A 23,441-nucleotide genomic window follows, 5' to 3' on the forward strand; every position below is an offset into this window, starting at 1 on the left:
TCTAGCTGTACAAAACTGAACATGGCATGAGTTGAGAACCATGGATCACAAATGATGGGATAAAAATTATCCTGCGCGTATCCATCTTTTTCACACATACACACGTATGTGGAGTGGTCTGTACAACAAATACTTTAAAGGTTACAGTGTAACACAATGCACAGACAACATACATGTAAGAAGGAGGCGGTGGAGTGTGGAAAAGTGTGTTTGTTGGGCCAGAAGCATGTATGTGTGCACTCACACACACAAAACCAGCAGCAGAGATGTAAATAAAGCACCATTTAGTGAAAGTCTTGTAACTTACTGCAAAGTGCCCCAAACTCAAGTGCAACATTAATAATTTACAAGTCCAAGAAGAGCAACACGTATCAGTCATTGTCTGTCTCTCAAACACACACACACTCATACAGATTAGCTGTTATAAAAATGTAAGAACTAAATGGTCTTTATTTCATAAATGCTCCCATGTAGCTACCATTATTCAGTTAAATAGAACTAAAAACAGTGTCTTCACATCTGGTTATGCACTTAGAGACACACTGCACTAGCGGAGGTAAACACCTTTCACATCTGTCACAACCAGTGTTGCAGTGTTTCCTCCTGCAGTCAGCCTGCAGAGAAGCACTGAAGTAGTGGTCAGATTAAAGGATAATCCCTGTTCATTATAACAGGTCTTATTTTTGTAGTTTGGGCCATCATTTATATCTCTAATCATAAGTAATTGCTGAGAGCCACAGTACAATAAAATTATGGCACATTGGTACAGTATTTTACTATCCACCAGATAAATTTCATTAACCTGGAGGTTTATCGCCCTTTCTGACTTCTTTTGATTCAGGTCACTGTGTTTACAACTGTCAGCAATTAACTTGGTAAGTACTGTATTCTTATTACGAACAGGATGGCCAGAACTACCAAACTAAGACTCGTGCTGTAATAAACTGGAAGTACACTTTACCTTGTTAAATCAGCCCCACAGTGTTTTACAGTGTGCAGTAATGAAGCCAACACAGTGGCGGTGCAGACAGTTTGGTGTGATTTGGTTCAGCAGAGACGGGAGTGCATTGCTGTGGGTCAGATAGCTGCTTCTGATCAGCACCTTTCCAGCAGCGGTAATGTCGCGTTGATGCTGACTGGTCACTGGTCACCTCACAGCAACGCTCAGTCCACTTTGGGCCTCGTCTGTCTCTATGTCCTCCAACTCTTTTATTTTACAGCATGTTGTGTTTAAACCTCCACCAGATGGCACTCTAGTCACCACCATCTTTCATATTTCCCTACTGTTTGCTGTGACTGCACAGAATTAACAACACACATTAGAGGCTGGTGTCAGTACCGGTTTCTCAGTATTAGTTTGTCATTTAGGGCTGCTGCATTTCACATCCCAGCAGGCTTATGTCTGGGCCTCTGGCAGAGACCGGCCAGGGTCACATGGCACTGGGGGCCCAGCCACTACTAGTCCATTAGTGCCACGACACAGGAGAACTTTGTTTGCTGTGGCAGCTGTTGATGAGGAAATGCTGCTAGTACCAGTTATGGTACTATTGAGGTTCCGGTAGGGCCGCTGCCGTGGTAATGAGGCCCTTCGGCGGGGGGCAGGCACAGCAGCTGAACCACGGAGGCACACAGAGGGTAAACTCAGTCCTACCAGACAGCATCCTGTACAGAAAATAACCTCATCCTGCTCACAAGGGACACCAGGTTCTGAGGACAGGACCTGGGCACCACTGTAACCATTAGCTCTCCCTCCTCCACCCCACTGCACCTGCTGGCCGATCACATGAGCTGAGCTGTTGTTGTTGTCCAGTCGCGGCAGAGGAGGCAAGGAGGGTGGTCCATTGGAGATAGGAAGTTGCCAGCTATTGGTCTCTAAAGTGGAACATGTGTAGGAGGTGATCAGGGGTCTCCCAGGTGTGGACTCCAAGACTCCCTGTCCTTGCTCTGGAGACTTTGTGCAGTCCATGGGTTCTGTTATACATAGACTCTCTCCTTCCTCCTCCTCTTCATCCTCCTCCTCTAACCTCTCCAGAGACACCATCTCCAACTCAACAGGGAGACCAGAATCCTCTCCCATTCCCTCCTTCTCCTTTAACATCTCTGTGTTTTCACTTATGTTCATGTGTAAACTTTCTTCCACCTGTTCTGACACCCTTGTCTTAGTCCTATTGTTGCCCTCCACTTCCTCCCCTGTTCCTTTTTCATTTACTGCCACTCGGACATCTTCATTATTTTCCTCCTCCTTTACATCTGAGTCTCTTGGTGTGGCTACAGTCCGGCTGAGCTCTGGGGTACAGGGGAGAGATTGGCACCTCCTTGGCGGTGCTCGCATCCCCAGTGTCCCTCTGAGAAGGTGGGGCGAAGTGCAAGGATTGCAAAGTGCTGGGAGAGTAAATGTCAGGGAGATCACAGACTTGCTGGGTGTATCTAAAAGTTTACACCGCCCCCCATTCAGGTCCTGTCTGAGAGAGAAAGGGTTGACCCGCACAGGGGTCCCATGGAATGGTGGAGTCAGGGTTGCAGGGGGCAACATGTCTGACTGACTCCTTGCCAAGCCTTGTCGTTGCTGTATGCAGTCTCTGAGGTGACAAGGAGAGCTGCGGCGACGGTAGGGGCTAACATCTACTGCCACTGGTTCTGGGCAAGGAAGGAAGGAGAAGAAGAAAAAAAAAAAAAAAACTGAGACAATGACTTCATTTCAGTGTGCACTTTTTACTGCTAAAAGAAAGCAGACTGTGGGAGGGTCCCTGAGGAAATACCCTAGTCAACCCTTGTGAGTCAGCTGTGAAGTCAGCGAACTCTCCAGGGGAAAAGCAGCAGAACATTTAGGAGCCAAAAGCATAGAAGAATGTCATCTACATTTTAATTGAAGTATTAAAAAAAAATCCTTAATATACTTTTATTACCAAGTGCAACAGGCTTTTCTGTCTCTTCTCCTGTCTCCATGGCCTCCAGAGAGAGGACAATATCAGAGAACGAGGGACGCCTCTCTGCACTCATCTGTAAACAACACAAGGAAAAAACTCCACATACTGCACAGACAGTAATGTTCACTGACATAAATAAAATGAATAAAAATAAGATTCATTTAGAGACTAGAGTAACAAGTTGCCCACAAAGTCCATGATAGTGCCACACACGAGTGAAAATGAAAGTGGGAACATGTATTCAGCCTGTAAGTCATGCTTTTTTTAGTACTCTACCTTGTCGTGCGATTTGTACAGGAAAAGTGCCTTATATGTGTTAATTTACTGCATTAGATGGCATTATTGACTCAACTGAAGATAATACTGTACTGCTGAACAAATAAAAACGTTTCTAAACTATAACTCCTAGTGTTACACAAGTGAAAATATGTGTGTACACGTTTACTTACATTACAGCAAGTAACAGCAAGGCTAAAGAATGTAGGTGGACAATCCCCAGCCATGTTCTCAAATGCATCCACGTCCAACCCGAAGTCCTAAACACACACATACATACACACACACACACACATATATTGTGTGCTTTAGCGAATCTGCACAATACAATGATTCCTTCTTGTCCTGTACAACAAGGTCATATTTTACAAAATGAATTCACAATCACAGCATACCAGGTATGAATGACCACAGAGGGTACAAATAAAAGTTGTACTATATAAAACATTATGATAACAATGAAGTAGATTTGCCATTTCACACAGACACACAAATTTGTTTTCATCCCTTTGGGAGACTCTACATTGGTTTACAATCATTTCCTGGAGACTTACCCTTATCTTAACCATAACCGCTACTTGCATAACCCTAACCCTCACACTAAGTTTAAACCAACCATGCAATTGAGTGATTTACATGGTGGGGACCAGTATCTGGTCCCTATGAGCAAGGTGCATCCCCACAATATGAGTGTGTAACTAGGTTTTGGTCCCCTAGGTGCACACATCAGCATACACATACACACAAAACCATTATCCTGCTGCAGACCCCTACCTCTGTCCTGGGTAAGAAGTCAGGATCAGCTTCAATCCGGGCAATGATCTCACACAGGATGATGCCGTATGCAAACACATCCACCTGAGCAGCGGAGAGGACAAGCATTTTAGTTTCTCATTTCTGCTGAACAACCTTCTGTATTTCCCAAGATTCGCTAGGCTGCCTGACGGAGAGCGAGTGAAGTTGTTCTCCCGAGGCCTCTACCATGAACCAAGATAAACTTAGTCTGGCTCTCTTGTGACTGTGTAGATTCGCTGAGCCACTGGATAAACTTGCTCAGTTAAAAATATCTATTGGCCACAGCTCATAGACACAAAGTCACATAGAATTTTTATAATTTTAATTTTTATAAAAATAAAATGGTAAACATGCTCCTTTAATACTATTCTCTACTAGGTGTTTCTGCACCTGTCATGCAAAGGTGAAGCAGCTTTACCTTCTCATTGTATAATTCTCCTCTCAGAACCTCTGGGGCCATCCAATAGGGGGAGCCCACAATGGCCAGAGGCTGCTTCTCCACACCATCACTGCAAAGATTCCAACATTCCCAAAAACGTCAAGCGCCACTGCTAAGAGCTTTTATTTATAACCTTCTGTATACAGTATTTTAGATAGATTCAGTGACAATACACTGCACCCCACTGTTCCATCTAATGCAATCCAATGTATGTGAGCGTGTAATGTTTAGCTGTAGTCAGCTTGAGAATTTAGCTGTAATGTTTAGGTTAGTGGTTGTTTACATTGCTTTGTTTTAATGAATTAAAATACATTTTATACTACTTATTTTTTCCTGTCCCTATTTCAATGCAAAGAGCACAAATCATTAGACACACCTCTGTGCCAGTAATACTTCCCAAATTAAGGACTTAAAGTTTTATAACAATTAATGAAAGGTTAATCTCTGATGTGGGATGAAAACCTGGTTCTGGTCAAAGAGAAAATTATTGCCACATAATTCACAAAACACAGAGATGGGTGGACATGGATATAAACAGGTATTAGTATTTTACATTAACATTTTCCTCTTTGTATTCACATGATCTCCTGTTGACTTCTCTCTCGCAGTCTCTGCCAACTGTGGTTACACATACTGTAAGTTCTCACCTGTAATCAGGGATTTTCTCTGCAAGGCCGAAGTCTCCCACCACAGCAGTGAACACACCATTATCACAGCGAACGAGGCAGTTCTGCACAGGGAAACAGGAAACAGGATTAAGCTCCACCAACAGTTACTGATAAAACTGTGCTAATTAAAATGTACAAACCACCTCAAAGTAGTAAATCTCTTATCTACCCATGCACTTAGATCTGGTTTTATTGGTCTTTGTAACATCAGCCCTCTCTTCTGAATTGTTGTTCAGACTTCAACTGTAATCTGTAAACCTTCTAATAAATCTTGAGAATCAGCCAAAAACTGTATTTTAATAACTTTAATCTGATTTTTATAACAAGTAATCCATCCTTTATCTATACCTGCTTATTCCTATTTAGGGTCACAGAGATCTGCTGGAGCCTATCCCAGCTCTCTTTGGGTGAAAGGCAGGGGTACACCCTGGACAGGTCACCAGTCCATCACAGGGCCACATAGAGACAAACAACCTCACACACTCACACTCACTCCTATGGGCAATTTAGAGTCACCAATCAACCTGACATACATGTTTTTGGACTGTGGGAGGAAACCAGAGTACCCGGAGTAAACCCACTAAAGCACAGGGAGAACATGCAAACTCCACACAGAAAAGCCCCTGATGGGTTACGAACCTGGGACCTTCTTGCTGTGAGGCAACAGTACTAACCACTAAGCCACTGTGCTGGAGATGACAAACTTCCAGATGGGAAACACTTTTCAGATTGTTTTCCACCGTTAATTTACTTTGAGACCTCTCTGTCCTCTCTGTCATTATTTACAAAAAGTCACTTTTTGTAAATAATGTTTGAACAGTTTTAGTTGATGTCCCTTAATTAACGTTTTATTTTAAATAAATCTGCAACAACCCTTGCATCCGTAACTCACTGGAATGATCGGCAAACATCCGCACCAGATTTCACTAATGTAGACATCTAATTCTTGTATACTGTACCTTGGATGTGAGGTCTCTGTGGAATATGCCTTTGCTGTGCAGGTACTGTAGCCCCCGTGCGATATCTTGAGAAAGACCAATCCTAACGCCCCACGACAGGTAGAGGTCACTGTCCAGCAGTTGCTCTAGGTTACCTCCATTGATATACTACGGAGAGAGATCACCAGAAGTTAATCTATGAGACAAAGACTGCTTAGACTGCAGGATTAGAAAACTGAACAATTTCTTCCTTTACAAGAGACACAGAGTTTTCCCAGTGTGGGTTTGTGTATTCTGATCCAAGATGTGTTCTGGTGCATTACTGATTTGAAAGAACTGATACAGATGTGAATGGCACTCCTGAGATCAATTTAGGCTGGGTCAGATGAAACTGTTCAGCAGAGTTTCCAGTAAACACTGTCCTCTGCTTCTGAGGACAGCTATGTCCAGCTATGCCTCTTTGTCAACTACCTGACATACTAGAATTAAAAGCAGATACTGATTAATAATCTTTAAAAAGACAGTTATGTAGCTGTATTTGGAAATGTTAACTAGAACTGGATTCAAGTTTATAAAATAGTGCCCAGGCAGTTCCTACGACAACTGAGATATAAGTGTTGGTTTTACCTCAGTCAGAGCGTGGAGTTGACCTTCATGCACACAAACCCCAAGAAACCTGAAGTAGAGGGAGAAATATGAAGGGTAGAGAAGCTGGAATATACACCAGAAGGAAGGTACTGTATGTAGCAGAGTGTCAGGGAGGTATTAGTCTAGCTCCCACTGTCACTCCACTTATTAGCCAAAGAGGAAGATCTTAGTTATTGCAGATGTAATGCATCCTTCATAATATGCCAAAGCTGTTGGTTGAATTTGCTTCCAAATAACACCCAAGCTGAGAATCTTTAAAATGTACTTTAAGACAAAAAAAAAAAAAAAAAACACTGTTTTCTGTTAGCTGGGAACATTAATACTAAAGGGATATAGTAATAACTTAAATGGATCCTGAAATTTTAATATAAAGACAATTTACACCTGTTAAAGTTATCAACACTCAAGTGGAAGGATAGAGGCTTGGTTTGCCATCAACAGTTAGTGTGTTTAGATACAGATTTTTACCTACCTGAGTATATTTGGGTGACAAAGCCTGTTCATGAGCTGAACCTCTCGTAGCATGTTAGCTTTATTGCTAGCCAGCGTGTTCATTTTCAGTGCCATGACCTGGCCTGTGATCCGATGCTGCACCTGGAAAACAGCAGGAGAACGTTGCCCAGTAATTACAAGCAGTTTACTAATGATAACAACCACAAAAATAAAAACACACCAAGAATCCTGATGTTTCAGGATTGAGGAATCTGAACACGTTTGAGGTCCTGTGGTCATTTCACATGAGATGCACACCATAAGTGTTATAGGTTATCTGAAAACAAATAAAATATATTTACAGACTTTTCTGTTTCATATAGAAGTCGTCTTGAGTTTTTAACTGCAGTCAAAGTAAACATGGAGGATTTTAAAATGTGTCTTGGGTTTAGTCCCAGGTACAAGGCAGAAGCTGACTGTGCAACAAGCTGCTGCCTAAGCAGTTACAAATTTACTGGATCTGGTACTCTATGTCCAGACTAGTGATCTGTTCAGCTGGGGTTGGCTCCGGCCCATTGTGACCCTGAACTGGACTAAGTGGTATAGGGAATGGATTGATGGAAGGATGAATGGATGGTACTCTGTGTCCACAATATTAGCAGCAAATATTTGAATTTTGAAAACACTTGACAAATACAGAAGAAGAGTTCAAAACATTGTATTGTTTTGCAGATTTGGCAAAAAGTCTGAAGAGTTAGTACTGACTCAAATTAAGCTCATGTGAAGTCGTGTAAAATGTTTAAATAATCATTAGCAGTAGTATAGTAGTAGCAGCAGCAGCAGCCATAGTAGTAGCAGTGAGTTCTCTAGTCTGTACTCGTGTGTCTATATTCAGTCTACGCTCATGAGTCTATGCTCACACTCGGTGTCTACACTCAGTCTATACACATGTGTGACCAGATTAGTCATGATAATATGTGCTTGCAAACTTTAGCCAGTGTCTGGACCTTCAAGTGCATGAACCTTTCTGTGTTTGTATGTGTGCATATGTATTAATAGCACTAATAGGATTATGGGATTTCCCATTACTCCTTCTGAGCTGCACAAATCCAGTGGGTCATCAGTGAAGCCTCACCCAGCAGCAGACAGGAAGTGCACGCACACGCGCACACACGCACACACGCGCGCACACACACACACACACACACACAATTTTGTCTTGGCCATTTTTAGTCTAATGATTTTATTTGATATAGCAGAGTTGAACAACTCTTAAAACAAAACAAAATGAATGGATTTGGTCAATTTCAAATGTAAACAAAGTCTGTATTTATTTAGCATTTCTTTTACATTTGTACTTTTTCTAGTACAGGAACACTTCTTACTTGTGTGAACTAATGAAGCTGTGTCACAGAAAAGAAGTCAGAAACGCAGGCTGATTTAGTAATGAACTGTGCACTGTCTGTGAAGATAGCATGCTTTTTTTGTATGTTTTCTAAAGATGTCTGTGCAGCCAGAGCCCCAGTGATGAGGAGATGATGGAAAATGAAGCAGGGAGACAGATAAAACTGCACATTTTTCAGGAGTGTGTGTGATTTTTTTATTTCCTCCTCACTCACTTTGTCCTGAGGCCACTCTGCATTGCTTAAATCCTCCAGTGACTACAACTGAATATTTAATGTATTCCACAACGACTACATAATTTCCAAACTACCACTACTACTTTTCCAGCCTGATTTATTAGCATTAAAATATTATCAAAGTTGACCTAAAATTGCACTGAATGACTGTTGTCATTTTTGTTGTAAAAACATGAGAATACACAGTGTTATCACCAGTTCTGTGCATATTTTTGAATGAACCTTAGGACTGGGAGCTGGCATTGAGAAACGTTAACAAGTCAGTGCGTATGTACAAGGTTTGTTTAAATCTGATTGGACAAATGGAGCGTAAAGCCTGCCCCATTGCAGTTACATGGCTGTGATAAGCCTGACTCATTTGAAGCTGGAATGATGGCTCATATACATGACCGCAATAATAACAATTTTTCTATAATAACTGTTTCCCCCTTTACATTAGTATCTTGCCTTCCTGTCTAAATACTGAAGTAAGAAGTTTCATTAGATTTGTTTGAAAATTAAAATAACAGGGAATGCTTTCTACACCAAGCACCACTCCCCTGGTTTCTGATGTCTCAATTTCTGGGTGTGAGCGTGTAAGACCCTTTGTGTAAACCCTCACCCTGAGCAAATACTCCAACAACACTGGCTCAGATACGGTAGATGCTGTTTGGAGTCGTGAGCATAGAGACAACATACATGCATATTGATCATCTAGGAGGAAAAAAGAGGGTGTCCACACACACAGGTGGTGAGTAATCTACTTAATCTGGAGAGTGGGACCTGTCATCCAATCAGTTTGCCGCTTCCCATACATAAACAACACACAGTGTGAAACATACGTAAAACAAATTTGCTAAAGAACACATGCACACATTCAGCTAAGTGTATGAAGGCCTTGGGCACAATGCACAAAGCATGTGGAGGGAAGGCACACACTGAAATGTTCAATGAAGTAAATGTTAGCAAAGCAGGACTCTGATTTTTATCTTGGGCTATAATCACTGTTATACTTGATCTGACAAATCAATTTATATATCATTTTGCATCATAACCATGGTGTCGGTGGCCTACTAAGCCCAAGACACATTTGATATGAAAGAGTCCACTACTACACTACCGGCATAGAAGTATTGTTCAGATTCGACATCATTTGGTGTCAAATTTGTCAACTAATTTGATGAGGAAAAATCTTAAATAATGTTGGAACTAAAACTAGTATTAAGTCATTAACCTTTAATGCCAAGTCTTATTCATTTATATCAATATTTTCTTGATAAATGGAACCTTCACAACCCAAAGTATTTAGGAGCTGATTTAGCTGCATCAATTAGCAGCTTCTTGGATCTACCATTTGCCAACAATGTTAACCAAGAACACCAGGGGGGATTACTTGAATAAAGTAATGATTAGATGTTGAAATACAGTCCAGGGAGATCCATGAGTCTGAAGGTTTATCAGATTTTAAAACCCTGCACATAGGCAGGATTTTAGAGTTTGGATACAGAACAGTGGGAGAAGATCTTGGATGTTAAAATACTGTCACATGAATGAAGTGCAAAGCTAGATTCATTTTACTGTGTCTCAGGGATGCACTCATTCAACCTCCCCTTACAAGTTGGATATCTCACCTGCTGATCCTGAATTCAGCTCAGATTTCAAGTTCACAAGGCAAACTGGACCCCTACCCCCCAGAGGTTTACACTGCATGTCAGCTGTCAAGACTGTCACTGATGCTTTTTCTATTTATTGTATTCCCTTGCAGATTTTGGACTCTTTTTGATTTTGCACTTTAGGTGAACCAACAGGTCCTGCATTTTGAGCAAATCTTGTGGGTCTGTCTCCTACAGGGACTATGTATTAAAATCTATTGTAATGATATTAGTTAACATTCAAATCACATGGTGCATATGCCTAATTTATGGGATGGACTGCTCTGACATTTGTCTTATGGTGCAAATCTGCATTCTGCCAACTGAACTATAAAACCTGCATCAGTTCTGGAGGACTGTAGCGTTCTGAGCAGACGAGGTCCCGTACCTTGAAGACTTCAGAGAAGAAGCCTGAACCGATCTTCTCGCAGAAGAAGTCGTCGATGCGGGCCAGGCTGGACACGGCGCTCCGCAGGGCTCGGTACGAGGACGGGCGGATTCGGTTAGGCGCGTGGATGCTATGGAGCGGCGGCTCATCCGGACCACTGTAACCCTCCTCTGGATCGCAAAAGCAGCACTCGGCGTGGTAGTCCATAACGCCACGCTTTCCCACAGGAGAACACAAAGTCTATATGATCGAGGTAGTCCTGAAGCACGAGGTGACGATGGCTCCCACCATCATGGTGTCACAACGTTCAAAACACGCTTCATACGACACTGCAGCACCGACTGCATCTCTCCATGTTTAGCAGACCTCAGGCTGATACTCCAGTGATTACAGCAAATCTGATTTAGATTTCTGATCGAGGTCGTAGCGTCAGAGTCATCTCTGCCATCTCACTCCGAGGTGAAGGTCAGGTTCAGCCAGCTCCACTCATTCACGCTGCCAACTTGCCCTTGAGCCAGGAGATCCTGACGCGCCCCCCTCTCTGTGGCTCCCTCCCGGGAGAGACGGAAAGACCTCCAAATCTTCGGGTACGGGGACCATACGCCAGATACCTGTTCAAACACGTAAAAACAACGCAGAGGGGTTATATGAAACACCACAGCACCACAGGCTTACAGCAGCTGTCCAGTATGACCAGCAGAAGAACTACTTATTATAATCGGACGCATATGCGCTGATTTTGTCGCATGTGCTTCGTCTAAGTTCATCCCGGGCCCGTCTGCTGATCTGCAGCCTGTGTGGACACAGTAGCCTTGATAAGCCACAACCTCCGCCAGATCACATCGGTTTGGGCCATTAGCCTTAGCTTCGTTCAACCACATTTCAATCTAAGCTCTACAATGGTGCATTGTGGATCCGTTTACTTTGCTGCTAAATGAGCCGGAGACTGTGGCGCTGCAAACCCCACAGTGGCTGTCCGTGCCATGCCGGATGCTGGGGTAGACTGAGCGGCTTACCTGTCTCCTCTCGTCGTCCCACACGGAGAAGGTGAACAAAGCCAGAGATATCACTGGGCAGCTCGGCCGTGTCTGCTGGTTTTAATCTCGTCTGGTCTCCTGCTTCACCGGCCCGTCGCTGATGGGGACAACCACCGTACTGAAACGGCTCGGCGTCAAGGCAGCGTCAGTGATAAAGAGCACGGACATTTCACAACAAAAGCTTTCAACAGAAGCAAGAAACCTGCAGAAAATGAACTCTGCTCTTCAATAAATATTTATCCAAATTATAAAGCTATAAAATTAAATTCACGTCTTCTGATGCTGTGCTCTTTTTAAAATACAGCCCTAAACACGCCCTTATTTTCAATAATTACCCACAAGTGATCAGTTATCCCATCTAATTTTTTGATTTATAGTTTGTTGGAAAAACTAACATTTTGCAAAGATAAGATAAAGACAATTTAGCATCTATAATGACATGTCTATTGTAGCAAATATGATTATTTGCTGGCATAAATTCTGGCACAGATAAGAGCAAAGTTTTCCCCTTGCAACATATTTTTAAATCTGAGACGAATTCCAGTACGTGTTAGTATACTGTATCTGAGAAGCATTAAATGGCATTAGTATAAAGCACTGACTAACAGAGAACAAGAAAAGGCAACACGAATGTCTGTATAAAATCATTTCATGCCCTAAAACTTTTATTTCGAAGAATTAGTTATTGAACGTCCTGTACGTCTTTCTCTAATTTTGCTGGGCTTGACACCTGGCATAGATACTCAGGACTCTGATTGGAGCAGATCAGAAGGCAGCGTCAAACCCTGACCGCTGATCTGAAATCAGTGCGCCCTGTCCAACGGCACGGCCGGAAGACCCGAGTTTTACAACCGTAAAACCGATCCCAGACCGGCCTCTGCGCCGGAAGTGATAAGCAAATAAGCCAGTTACCTATATATTAAAATAGTAAAACAGAACAGCTACACTGTTCTGGTAACAATATCAATAAAGAATGTATTTTGGAGAATATTGTCAAAATAAAAATAAAACACAGCAGACCGACCATCTTCACGTGAAGCCCCCCTCTCCCCCCGCTGTGTGCCACTGACACGATTTTCTTGTTCACGTTGGAGGAAGTGATGCAGTGCAGCACCAGAAAATCAATATGGCCTGGATGTAGTTTTCATTTAAACAAGACAATGATAACGCAGCATCATGACGTACTATGTGTAAACTATGTCTGATTTAACACTGTGATATCTGAGGGAAAAAATGCTAAAAATAGTTCAAGGTGATGTCATCGTTGTGTGGCTTAGGCTGTAAGGATGACATCATGGTTTGATTTCATCTGCTGGGGAAATAGTTTCCTATTTGTTTGACATTCTCACTTTTGACTGGCTTGGGTATGCAGGTGTCTGGGAACTTAAAACTCAGACATGACTGATGACAGAACACTTCAGGATCAGGATTGAGGCTTGCTGAATTAGACTAACTTTGTTTTGTACCTAAATTAGTGTATGCCTTATTATATTAGTCATGATGGGATTAAAATATAAAGATCTCTGGGTTAAACAATCTCATAGTTTGTACTGTACCGTATTGACCACATCCTCTTACAGTGTAATGTAATTCATGGATTTTAACCATGAATGTTTCTCATATCTTGATTACTCTAGGTCACGGTATGTTTTTAGTTATTGCATGTTTCTTATTGTATCCCTTAGATATACATACAGTACATTCAATTTTGTTATGTTGTGGCCTGATTCTTCAATTGTTTAAATTCAGTTTTTTCTCATTTATCTACACTCAGTGGTAAGAACCCAGTGGTCACTGACTGAGCTCTAGAGATCCTGTGTGGAGATGGGACAAAGTTACAGAACGACAACCATTACTGCAGCACTTAACCAATCTGGGCTTTATTTGTGACAGAAGCCTCTCAACAGCATAAAACACATGAAAGCCTGCTTGGAATTTACAAAAAAGCACCTGAAGGGCACCTGAGGAACAAGATTCTCTGGTCTGATGAAACCAAGACTGAACTGTTTGGCTTCTACCCTGGAGAGATCTGAAAATGGCTGTCCACTGACGGTCCCCATCCAACCTAGCCAAGCTTCAGAGGATTTGCAAAGCAGAATGGCAGAAAATCCTCCAATCCAGGTGTGCAAAGCTTGTTGCATCAGACCCCAAAAGGCTGTAATTGCTGCAAAAGGTGCTTCAATTAAGTACTGAGTAAAAGGTCTCAATACTCATGTAAATGTGATATTTCAGTTTTTCCTTTTTTATACAATGGCAATGATATTACTGAACTCTCTGGGAACATAATAATGTCTGAGACCAACTGCCAAAAGCTCAATGTCCTGACAACATGTCCTTTCCTTGACAGCAATATGACCAGGGTTACACTATCTCTTGTTCAGAAATAAAGCCAGTCCAACCTTTGTCACATGCCTCAGCATCTCTGCATGTACTTAGGGCAAGCTGTTTTAACATCAAATATATTTCACTTTAATATCTGAAAATACATTGTGACCAGTCCCAATTCTAATTCAAGATATCAGAATTGCTCATTTAATTGAATGGGAAAACTCCTTTCAGATATCTACAATTGAATTTTGACTATCCACAATGTGAATTCTTTATTCTATCATTATATTTTGACTAGTCAAAAGTTGAATTACAGATATTTTAATGGACTTTTGACTAGTCATAATTCCAATTAAAGTTATCTGAAATTTCACACATTTAAGAGATATCTTAAATATCTTTTTGGATATCCAAAATTAGGCCCTGCCTTGGACTGGTGACCTGTCCAGGGTGGTACAGGTGTTTCACCCAAAGAGAGCTGGGATAGGCTCCAGCAGATCCCTGTGACCCTAATAGAGAATAAGCGGGTAAAGATAATGGATGAATGGATGGATGGATGGATATCCAAAATTAATATATTCATTCATTATCTATACCCGCTTATTCCTAGGAGCCTATCCCAGCTCTCTTTTTATAAAATAGTTTAAAAATGTATATATATGTGTATATATATATATATATAAATTTACTAGAAAGTTAATATGTGACAGAGTCTGAACTGCCCAATCAATGTCGGCTAATACATTCGTCCTGGTTGACCTCTGCACCGCTCCCTTCTCCTCTTCGTTAGACCGGGCTCTCCTCACTCCAACCATTTTACCGACAGCACACTGCAAAGACACCGAGAGTTAACAAGTTCACACCGAACGTTGTGTCTGCACATTTCATATTAAAAGTACTCATTAAGGTTTGAGAAAACGGTGTAAACCAAAAGTTTATTAAGATATGCCAAATACTTATTCATTTATATAAAATATTTTCTTAAAATACTTTATGATAAAACAAATGTAGTTAAATGTAGCTAAGCTCGGCGGATGACACGTAGAGATATTTATTTTTGACAACTAAACCGGAAGGTGTATTTCCAGCTAGCTTGTAGCACTAAGCTAACGGTTTCACCTCCGGCTGGCTTGGTCTCGTCAGTTAATGCCTTTAGTGCGGTAACGTTATTTCGTTAGGAAATGGCTCTGCTGACGCCGTTATTCGCTTTCTTGTATCACTTGCCACAGGTGTACAAATGGCTGCTGAAACCCTATTATATAGCTTCGCTCTTCATGTCCATAGCCTTTCTAGCTGTTCGGAAGACCCCTGGTATCTGCGACCATCTGGCCACGCAGCGAGAGGACGGCAACTCCTGCGACTTCGACTGGGTCCGTAGCAAATGCTAGAAAGCCACAAACTGCCTTTGAACAACTGTGAATTGAGGTCCTGGTAGCGGGGTGTTCAGTGTATAGGCACAGGTCCCATCACTGGAGGATGTTAGCGAGGGCCAGGTGACATTAGCTTCTCTTAGCTGGAGGGAGAGAATGACAGGCCAAACTACGGTTAAAAAACTGGATGTTTATACTATTCTGCTTATTAGCATAGCACACAAGTAACAAAAACTTTATCTATAACTCACAACAATTAATTACAGTATTATATTTCATACGGCATATATACTGTGTAATTCGGCATTCATTACAAATACAGAAATTACCACTTTTGTTACGCCATTCAGTAACGTTAGCTACTGGTTGAGCTAACGATGGGTAGCGTCAGTTTGGTGACGTTCAATCAGTCAGTACAGGAAACATTAAATGGAGCATTTTTATAAAAACAGAAGCTAACTCGTGCATTGAATTTTAACACCGCATCCAAACTGCAGCGTCATGTGTCGCGGGAACACATGCGACTCCAGGAACACAAGACTGTCTTTAGTCCTTTAATGTTGGAAAGCTTTCGCTCATTTCGCATTGAGATATTGTCACACAAAAGAGCATAAATTTACAAGGGAACGGCGGCTTCCTTGATAGTCCAGTCGCTGCTGCAGAAGCATGGGTTTATCGTCACCGTTTTATCTCTTTGCAAAGAGACTTGCATGTTACTATTTTAAACACACCTGCTGCCAACATCCCCCATACACACACTAAAAGTGTAAATCACTGTAATTATTTATTTCCAAAGCGCATCCCACGGGTGAACTGAGGATATACAGCATAAATGCAATAATCTCATGAATAATAAATCACCTGGATTTGAAGGGTCCAGCAGATCCCTGATCCTAAATAGGAATAAGCAGGTATAGAAAAAGGATGGCTGGTATTGAGAATATAACTACAAACATACTAGCATACATCATATTAGAAATACATATTAGAAAAAAATGGTATTTTTGTCAGGGGCGAAATAAGTAACATCTTGCATCAAATCATGTTGCAGTCTTGCTGGTTAGCTGGTTATGTCATGTTCTTGTTCTTAGAGAGAGGTGGAGATCCTCATGTTCCTCAGTGCCATAGTCATGATGAAGAACAGACGAGCAAGTGAGTTAATGGGCTTTTTTTTTTTTTTTTTTTGGATAATTTTGTCCTGTGCAGCAGTACTCCATGTTGTAGTCTGATAGTGATATATATATATATATATATTTTTTTTACCATAGCCTACATAAAGTAACCTGAATTGTAATAATACAAGGATACTGAACATATTTGGTTGGAACACATAAACAACCATAGGTTTAGCAGTTTAACAACAGATAAGCATCATTACTCCTGCTAAAAATGTCTTTGTATTGGTTAACATCAGTAACGGTGGAGCAGCACGTGGGCAACATCATCCTGTTCAGCAAAGTTGCCAATGTCATCCTGTTCTTCAGACTGGACATCAGGATGGGACTGCTCTACCTGACACTTTGCATAGGTTAGTGCAACTTGCTCTTACATACTTCGACCAATTGGCACAGCTGCTTCCTCTCTTATTTATCCAAACAGCAAAAAAAATTGTGAAATCTTTTAATTATTGTCAACCAATTCAGGACCCACAATAAATACTCCCGTTAATATTGTGTATGTTAATATGTGATATGTGTGCAAGCTTAATCCTGTTGTCTAAAAGCTAAAAACTGGGGTTGCACTGGTTCACATGCTCCATCATAACAGAAATGCTCAAACTGTAGTTTCTTGACTCTGTCTCACATACTGTTCTGCTCCTACAAATACTCATCAGAGCATCACAAGTGGATTCTTCCACCACTGAAAATAGTCCCCAGTAAATCCACAGTGGTCTCATAATTGAGTAATGCTTGATTACATATGACATTTTCCAGCTGTTTTAGAAAATCACTGAGCCTCTCTTGAGTATCATTTTGTCTTATGACTTAGTAACATTTTCAGTTTGTGCCAGTTATTCTTCTGTCAGTTGACTTCGTGAAATAATTTCGACAAAGGCACAGACAGTGTTATCTTATTCTCTTTGCTTCAGTATTTTTGATGACCTGTAAGCCTCCTCTTTATATGGGACCAGAGTACATCAAATACTTCAGCGATAAAACCATTGATGTGAGTAAAACCTGAATTAGTATTAGTAGTTTGGCTACATAATGAAGAGCACAATTTCTGTTTAATCACAAATGTATATTGTGGCATACTGTGCAGGATGAGCTGGGCAGAGACAGTCGCGTGACATGGATTGTTGAATTTTTTGCCAACTGGTCTCCTGAGTGCCAGTCCTTTGCTTCTGTCTATGCTGATCTGTCTCTCAAGTAAGACTTATACATCCACTCAGTAACAGTAAACAGTGACACTATAATATTATAAAGACTTCAGTTACTTCTGTTCTCATGTTTCAGGTATAACTGTGCTGGCCTCAAGTTTGGCAAAGTGGACATTGGACGTTATGGAGAGGTTTCCAAAAAGTAAGATGTTTTATCTCTACTTAATTCTCTTTGGTTTTTAGGAAGTTTGTCTCCTCAGCTGTAAGATAGTAGTGCGCTTTTATTTTGTGAGATAGAATTGTCTAGCAATATGAACATATTGTTTTTGCAGGTACAAGGTATCTACCTCTCCACTGTCCAAGCAGCTTCCTTCCCTAGTGTTGTTCCAGGGAGGGAAGGAAGTGATGCGACGCCCCCAAGTGGACAAGAAGGGAAGAGCCGTGTCCTGGAGCTTCACTGAGGTTAGACAGGACAGGGCACTCCACATCTGTGATCTTTCTAAAAAAAAACAAAAAAAAACACTTTAGTTATGCAGTCAATAATATGTGCTGTAATTTAGTATTAAATGTTATATAGTATTTAATTTTCAGGCTCTCTGCAGCTTTCATCAAGCTCAATTTAGACCACTTTAAAAAGAATTTAAGACCTCCCACCAATACTGGCAAGAAGTATAAAGGATGTAAGTTGTCTCAATAAATTGTTATAATCCAAAATTTATTTTGAATTCTATATAGGGCTGTGCCAAATATCGAATTATATTTTGCATCACGATGATAAGAGCTGGCCATTTTTTATTTAATATGAACAAATATAAGCAATATCTAAATATAAGAAAGCATGACTGTTAGGTTGAGGCACACAGCACAGAGCAGGGAGCAGCAGCTCACATGCTAGTGTTCGGGCTGCTGTCACTGTGTAAGCCAGTACATCAGGAGTGGGGCCTGATTAAAGAAAAGATGAACAGAACAGAAAATGTTGACGACAACTCAAGTGTCTGTGTTAATGATGAAAACACCCAAACAGACACAGCTCAAAAGACGAGAGCATTCTTGAGAGCAAGCATCTGAGGACTTTACTAGTGTAGAGATATTTAAATTCCGACAAGAAGCAGAACAGCATGCACCGCAAAACCGTATATTTGACAACAGAAACATGTTCTACTTAAAACAGATAATGCCAATAGCCTTTTTACCACCTAAAGCAGTGCCATCTATTAGAGCACATTAAATGCATGACTTTACACAGACCCAGACTCAAGCAAGTGTTGGTGGTCCCTCAAAACAAGAGTGACACTTGCTGGACAACAGCAGACCTATTATTTAAATAAGTGTCTCTTCTTGTGTAAAACATGAAAGCTTTAATATTTTCATTTCATAAATTCAGGATGTAAGATTTAAGATTTTATTTATTTGGTATTGACCAAATTCAGTGTGTTCTCCTGTAACACTTAAGGCTTTTGACTGTTTAGAATACAGATTTATTTCATTTATTATAACTATTTTATTTATTTGCAGTACTGTTGTATAATGTACTATGCTTACCATGTACAATTTTTAAAAGAAAATTAATATTTAAACCAAAATGAACCTTATATCTTTACATTTAGAGTAAAAAGGAACCTTTAAGTTTGACTGAAATGGTGCTTTGGTTTATATCGTGATTATATGTCGATATCGACTGATATGAAAAAATTATCGTGATGAGATTTTTTTTTCTATATTGCCCTGCCTTAATTCTATATAAAACCCCTATTATGATGTTTACACAGCATAGGTTAGATCCCTCTCTCTGTATTCTCCAACCTTGTGAGATGTTATAGGAGGAGATTAAGTGCTGTCTTGTTGGCAAAAGGGGGTTGTACGAAGTACACGAAGTGTGCCGATAATTGTGGCACACATGATTTCATATAAAGTCAATTATTTATTAATGTTATTTTTGTTTTTTGCTGAATAATTGTACTTCAATTAAAGGCTGGATTAATTAAAGCATTTTGGTTCTATTTTTAAAAAGAAAATGAATTTATTAGAAGCTAAAATCCAATCTTAATCAGGGGTGCCAATAATTGCGGAGGGCACTGTATAACCATTGTTCAGTGTCTTCCTTGAGGGACCCAAACCTCTGCCACATGATGGTTCCAGTGCCATTTCTTTTTGGAACCACTTTGTCTGCCTCCATCTTCTATTTCCAAATTCAACACTTGGATTAGGGCTTCACTTCTAAATATATTTAAACCAGTTTTCATTAAGCATGTACCATACTAACCCAGCAGTGTTACATAAGGACCTTTGTAAAAGGCCTCTTATTTCTCTATACCAGGAGAACATCATCCGAGAATTCAACCTGAACGAGCTCTATCAGAAAGCCAAGAAACTGAGCAAGACCAAAGGAGACAAGGTCAGCCTGTCCCAGTTCCCCCCAGTTCCTGAGGAGGAAGAACCAGTGCAGCAAGGAGCTGATGCCCAAGGGGAGGAGTCTGAATCCAAGAAAGACAAATAAAATGGTTTGCATTGCTCAGCTTCAACTTCTGGATGGAACAAGTGGGTCCTGGTCAGCTCCTCCTTCATCACCTCTTCTTCACTCTAATCTTCTCCTCATGAGTCAGTAATATACTAAATGGTGTCAGCGGGAATCATTGCATCCCCACTCATCCACCCCCACCTGGAACAGAGGAAAAGATCCAACCATTAATGCTGGTTAGTCACAGGAACGGACTGCTGTGAAAATCAGAACTGTCACAGCAGCCCCGCCCCTTTTGGCCCCCATTTAACACTAAATGTACTTCAAACCCAGCAGCTCAACACCTGTGCTGCTCCAGTGGCCTCAAGTCTGTTTCCTCTTTTCAGGTTTCAGCAAAGGCTACATTCACATCACAGGCTTTAATGCTCAGTTCTGATTTTTGTGTTGATGGTTCATATTCATGACATGTATCTGGAACTGGTGTGAACGCTGAGACTGTGTTCACAGTCGCAGTTAAGAGATGATCAAAGCTGGGACCACATATGCAGGTGGACCAGATCTGATTATTAAATTTGTTCACATTTTGTTTTGGAAAAAAAACTGTTTTGGAATCAGGGCTGGATCAGCAAGTAATGTGAAAGTAGCCAAAGAGAACAAGTGTACATCACTTGACCTCCTTGAGTGGAGGAGCATACTACGATCCAATAGCCAGTTTTTGAAGGGGATGTAAAATACTATGAAAAGGTACGTATGTCAGTGTAAGGCCTGGACATGTGCTGTGGTGACCTGCTGTATTCGTTGAAGTCTACACATCACATTTCTGATGACTGAAACTGTGAAGTTCAGTGACTGCTCATTTATAGGCTGATGAGTTCTTACTAATTAACAGTGAGGAAGCAGTGAATGCTACTTTGTTTTAGATTTACATTTTTGTAGTCAACTAATTTGAGAGTTTTTTTTTTTTAATCCTATTAACTGTACATTCCTGTAAACTAAGTTATAACTGGGTAGTACACACAAAGTGTGTTTGACAGAATTTATTTGCAGTGTTACATTTTCAGGGTCCCATTGGTTTAGCTTTGAAATGACAGACACAGATATGGGAGCACGTGTCGCCACATCTGCATGACTTCTTGAAGTTTTCTGATAGTTGGATAGTATCTTTTTTCATCTCTCTGGACTTGAATTTGTAGTATTTGTACTACTGTGGACAGATCACAGTCAGGTTTTCTGTCAAAGCATTCCACCAATTTCATTTCATTTTTACAGTCTTTCTTTGCTTTGTAGTTTTTAGTTCATCATATTTGCCTCAAATTCAGATGAACAGGGTTGTCTTCAGCTACATTCTTGCCAAGCAGTTTCAAGAACATGGAAGCTGGGCAGACAGTATGTTTTATTGATCTAATGAATGGTTTTAACTCACACGACACACAATCTTGTGCAATTCTACTGTAAACAGATTGTAAGAAGTCTATACAGTCTGTTTCTTCAAACTTTCTGTTTTATCTCAGTTGCCCTTTTAGCCGCAGCATGTAAAATACACTCCAGTAATAAACCAAGCTCTTCAGTAACCAATAAGTGATAGGTTAATAGCAGTCATGTGGAAGGCTAGACCGTAAAGCTTGTCCTGCTTTTTTCTCAGCGTCTGGGCCGACCTATTCTTAAATATCCTAAATGGTTTCATGTAAGACAGAAAGCCCTTCTCATCAACATTTAATTGTGTAGAGTTAATCTGATTTTTATAACAAGTAATCCATCTGTAATCCGTTTGTTATCTATACCCGCTTATTCCTTAACCAGAGTCACAGGGATCTGCTGGAGCCTATCCCAGCTCTCTTTGGGTGAAAGGCAGGGGTACACCCTGGACAGGTCACCAGTCCATCACAGGGCCACATAGAGACAAACAACCTCACACACTCACACTCACTCCTATGGGCAATTTAGAGTGCACAGGGAGAACATGCAGACTCCACACAGAAAGGCTGGGTTGCAAACCCAGGACCTTCTCGCTCTGAGGTAACAGTGCTAACCACTCAGCCACCATGCTGCCCCTATAACAAGTAACGTTAAGCAAATACATCAGGCAGAAATCGTCCATGATCTCATCTTCATATCAGGTGGACCTACGTGTTTCCTGAGCCTGGGGTAGAGAAACTATGCACACAGCCATAGTAAATTTGTTATTTTTATTGTGATTTAAGCAGACAACAAAGCAACATACTGACAGGAAACCAGTACCACATATATATATATATATATATATATATATATATATATATATATATATAATATAGTATAAAAGATCACTATAAAAGACCACTTTAATATATAACATTATATATATATATATATATATATATATATATACATATATAATGAGGTCAAATAAGGTCAAACACCTGGATATTCATGAGGTTCGAGAATAGCTTCAAACAGAAGTTCTGTACACAGTCAGATGACATCACATTCCAGGGATGTTTTCCATCGATTTTTGTTTTTATGTATTTAAAAATTATCTTTGGAAAGGCTGTGATTCCTGGTGAACTCCTCTTTTTATTGAATTTTCCTGTATTACTTTCCATTTTGATTATGTTCCTAATCACAATTTAGATTTTTTTTTTTTGTGAGATTTTATTCCTTAAAACACTTTTGAAACTGGACCACATATGCAAGTTACACAGATATATCACAAATCATCAAATTGATTTTATCTTTTTGTCATGCTTTTTATTTGAGCTGCATTCCGAGGTTTGTATAGGACATGAATAGAGAAGTCTGCTGAAAATGCCTCCGAAATCAGCCGTTTTGTTATTCATACAATAAAACACTGTGCACATAAAGCGTTTCTGTGCAGCTTTACTGTAATTCTGAAGTTAAATGATAATTTGCTTAACATTTCAGTACTACACTGGGTGACCTGAACAGAAACCCTTGTACAGTGTGATAATGTTATGTAGAAGGATAGAATAGAAATGTACAAATACTGTATAATGTAGAAATGGCAGCAATAACTGGTCACCTCTAACAGTGTCAATAGTCTTCACAGTGGAGAGATTTAATCCAGGACTGTTTCATTGCATTATATGTCTGCACATCAAGCTACACTAATGGAATTTTAGCACATCTGTTAAATTAAAAACTGAAAT

The 23,441-nt window shown here is 40.4% G+C and overlaps 2 protein-coding genes across 2 annotated transcripts; one reads left to right on the plus strand and one right to left on the minus strand.

Moving 5' to 3' along the window:
* On the minus strand, positions 1-11,925 carry tesk1a (testis associated actin remodelling kinase 1a). The gene is made up of 11 exons (XM_026302336.1): positions 11,799-11,925; positions 10,783-11,393; positions 7,164-7,285; positions 6,671-6,719; positions 6,065-6,211; positions 5,085-5,167; positions 4,417-4,507; positions 3,978-4,061; positions 3,377-3,463; positions 2,907-3,000; positions 1-2,637 (listed from the first exon to the last, which is right to left on the minus strand). The coding sequence occupies exons 2-11, from the start codon at positions 10,987-10,989 to the stop codon at positions 1,397-1,399; spliced, it is 2,205 nt and encodes a 734-aa protein (XP_026158121.1). The 5' UTR covers positions 10,990-11,393; positions 11,799-11,925; the 3' UTR covers positions 1-1,396.
* Positions 11,926-15,241: 3,316 nt separating this feature from the next.
* On the plus strand, positions 15,242-22,186 carry tmx2b (thioredoxin-related transmembrane protein 2b). The gene is made up of 8 exons (XM_026304149.1): positions 15,242-15,517; positions 16,609-16,669; positions 16,932-17,045; positions 17,607-17,683; positions 17,780-17,886; positions 17,974-18,039; positions 18,170-18,299; positions 20,155-22,186. The coding sequence occupies exons 1-8, from the start codon at positions 15,329-15,331 to the stop codon at positions 20,332-20,334; spliced, it is 924 nt and encodes a 307-aa protein (XP_026159934.1). The 5' UTR covers positions 15,242-15,328; the 3' UTR covers positions 20,335-22,186.
* Positions 22,187-23,441: the final 1,255 nt, after the last annotated feature.

The sequence above is a fragment of the Mastacembelus armatus genome, chromosome 1 (assembly GCF_900324485.2).
Source record: "Mastacembelus armatus chromosome 1, fMasArm1.2, whole genome shotgun sequence".
In the NCBI taxonomy this organism is placed as follows: domain Eukaryota; kingdom Metazoa; phylum Chordata; class Actinopteri; order Synbranchiformes; family Mastacembelidae; genus Mastacembelus; species Mastacembelus armatus.

Coding starts and splice junctions, on each gene's coding strand:
- tesk1a (XM_026302336.1), bottom strand. CDS start 10,989: ATGGACTACCACGCCGAGTGCTGCTTTTGCGATCCAGAGGAGGGTTAC. Junction 4,062..4,416: donor GAGAATTATACAATGAGAAG/GTAAAGCTGCTT, acceptor TCCGCTGCTCAG/GTGGATGTGTTTGCATACGG. Junction 3,001..3,376: donor TTGCTGTTACTTGCTGTAAT/GTAAGTAAACGT, acceptor TGTTGTTTACAG/ATGAGTGCAGAGAGGCGTCC.
- tmx2b (XM_026304149.1), top strand. CDS start 15,329: ATGGCTCTGCTGACGCCGTTATTCGCTTTCTTGTATCACTTGCCACAG. Junction 16,670..16,931: donor GATGAAGAACAGACGAGCAA/GTGAGTTAATGG, acceptor GGTTAACATCAG/TAACGGTGGAGCAGCACGTG. Junction 17,887..17,973: donor TATGCTGATCTGTCTCTCAA/GTAAGACTTATA, acceptor CTCATGTTTCAG/GTATAACTGTGCTGGCCTCA.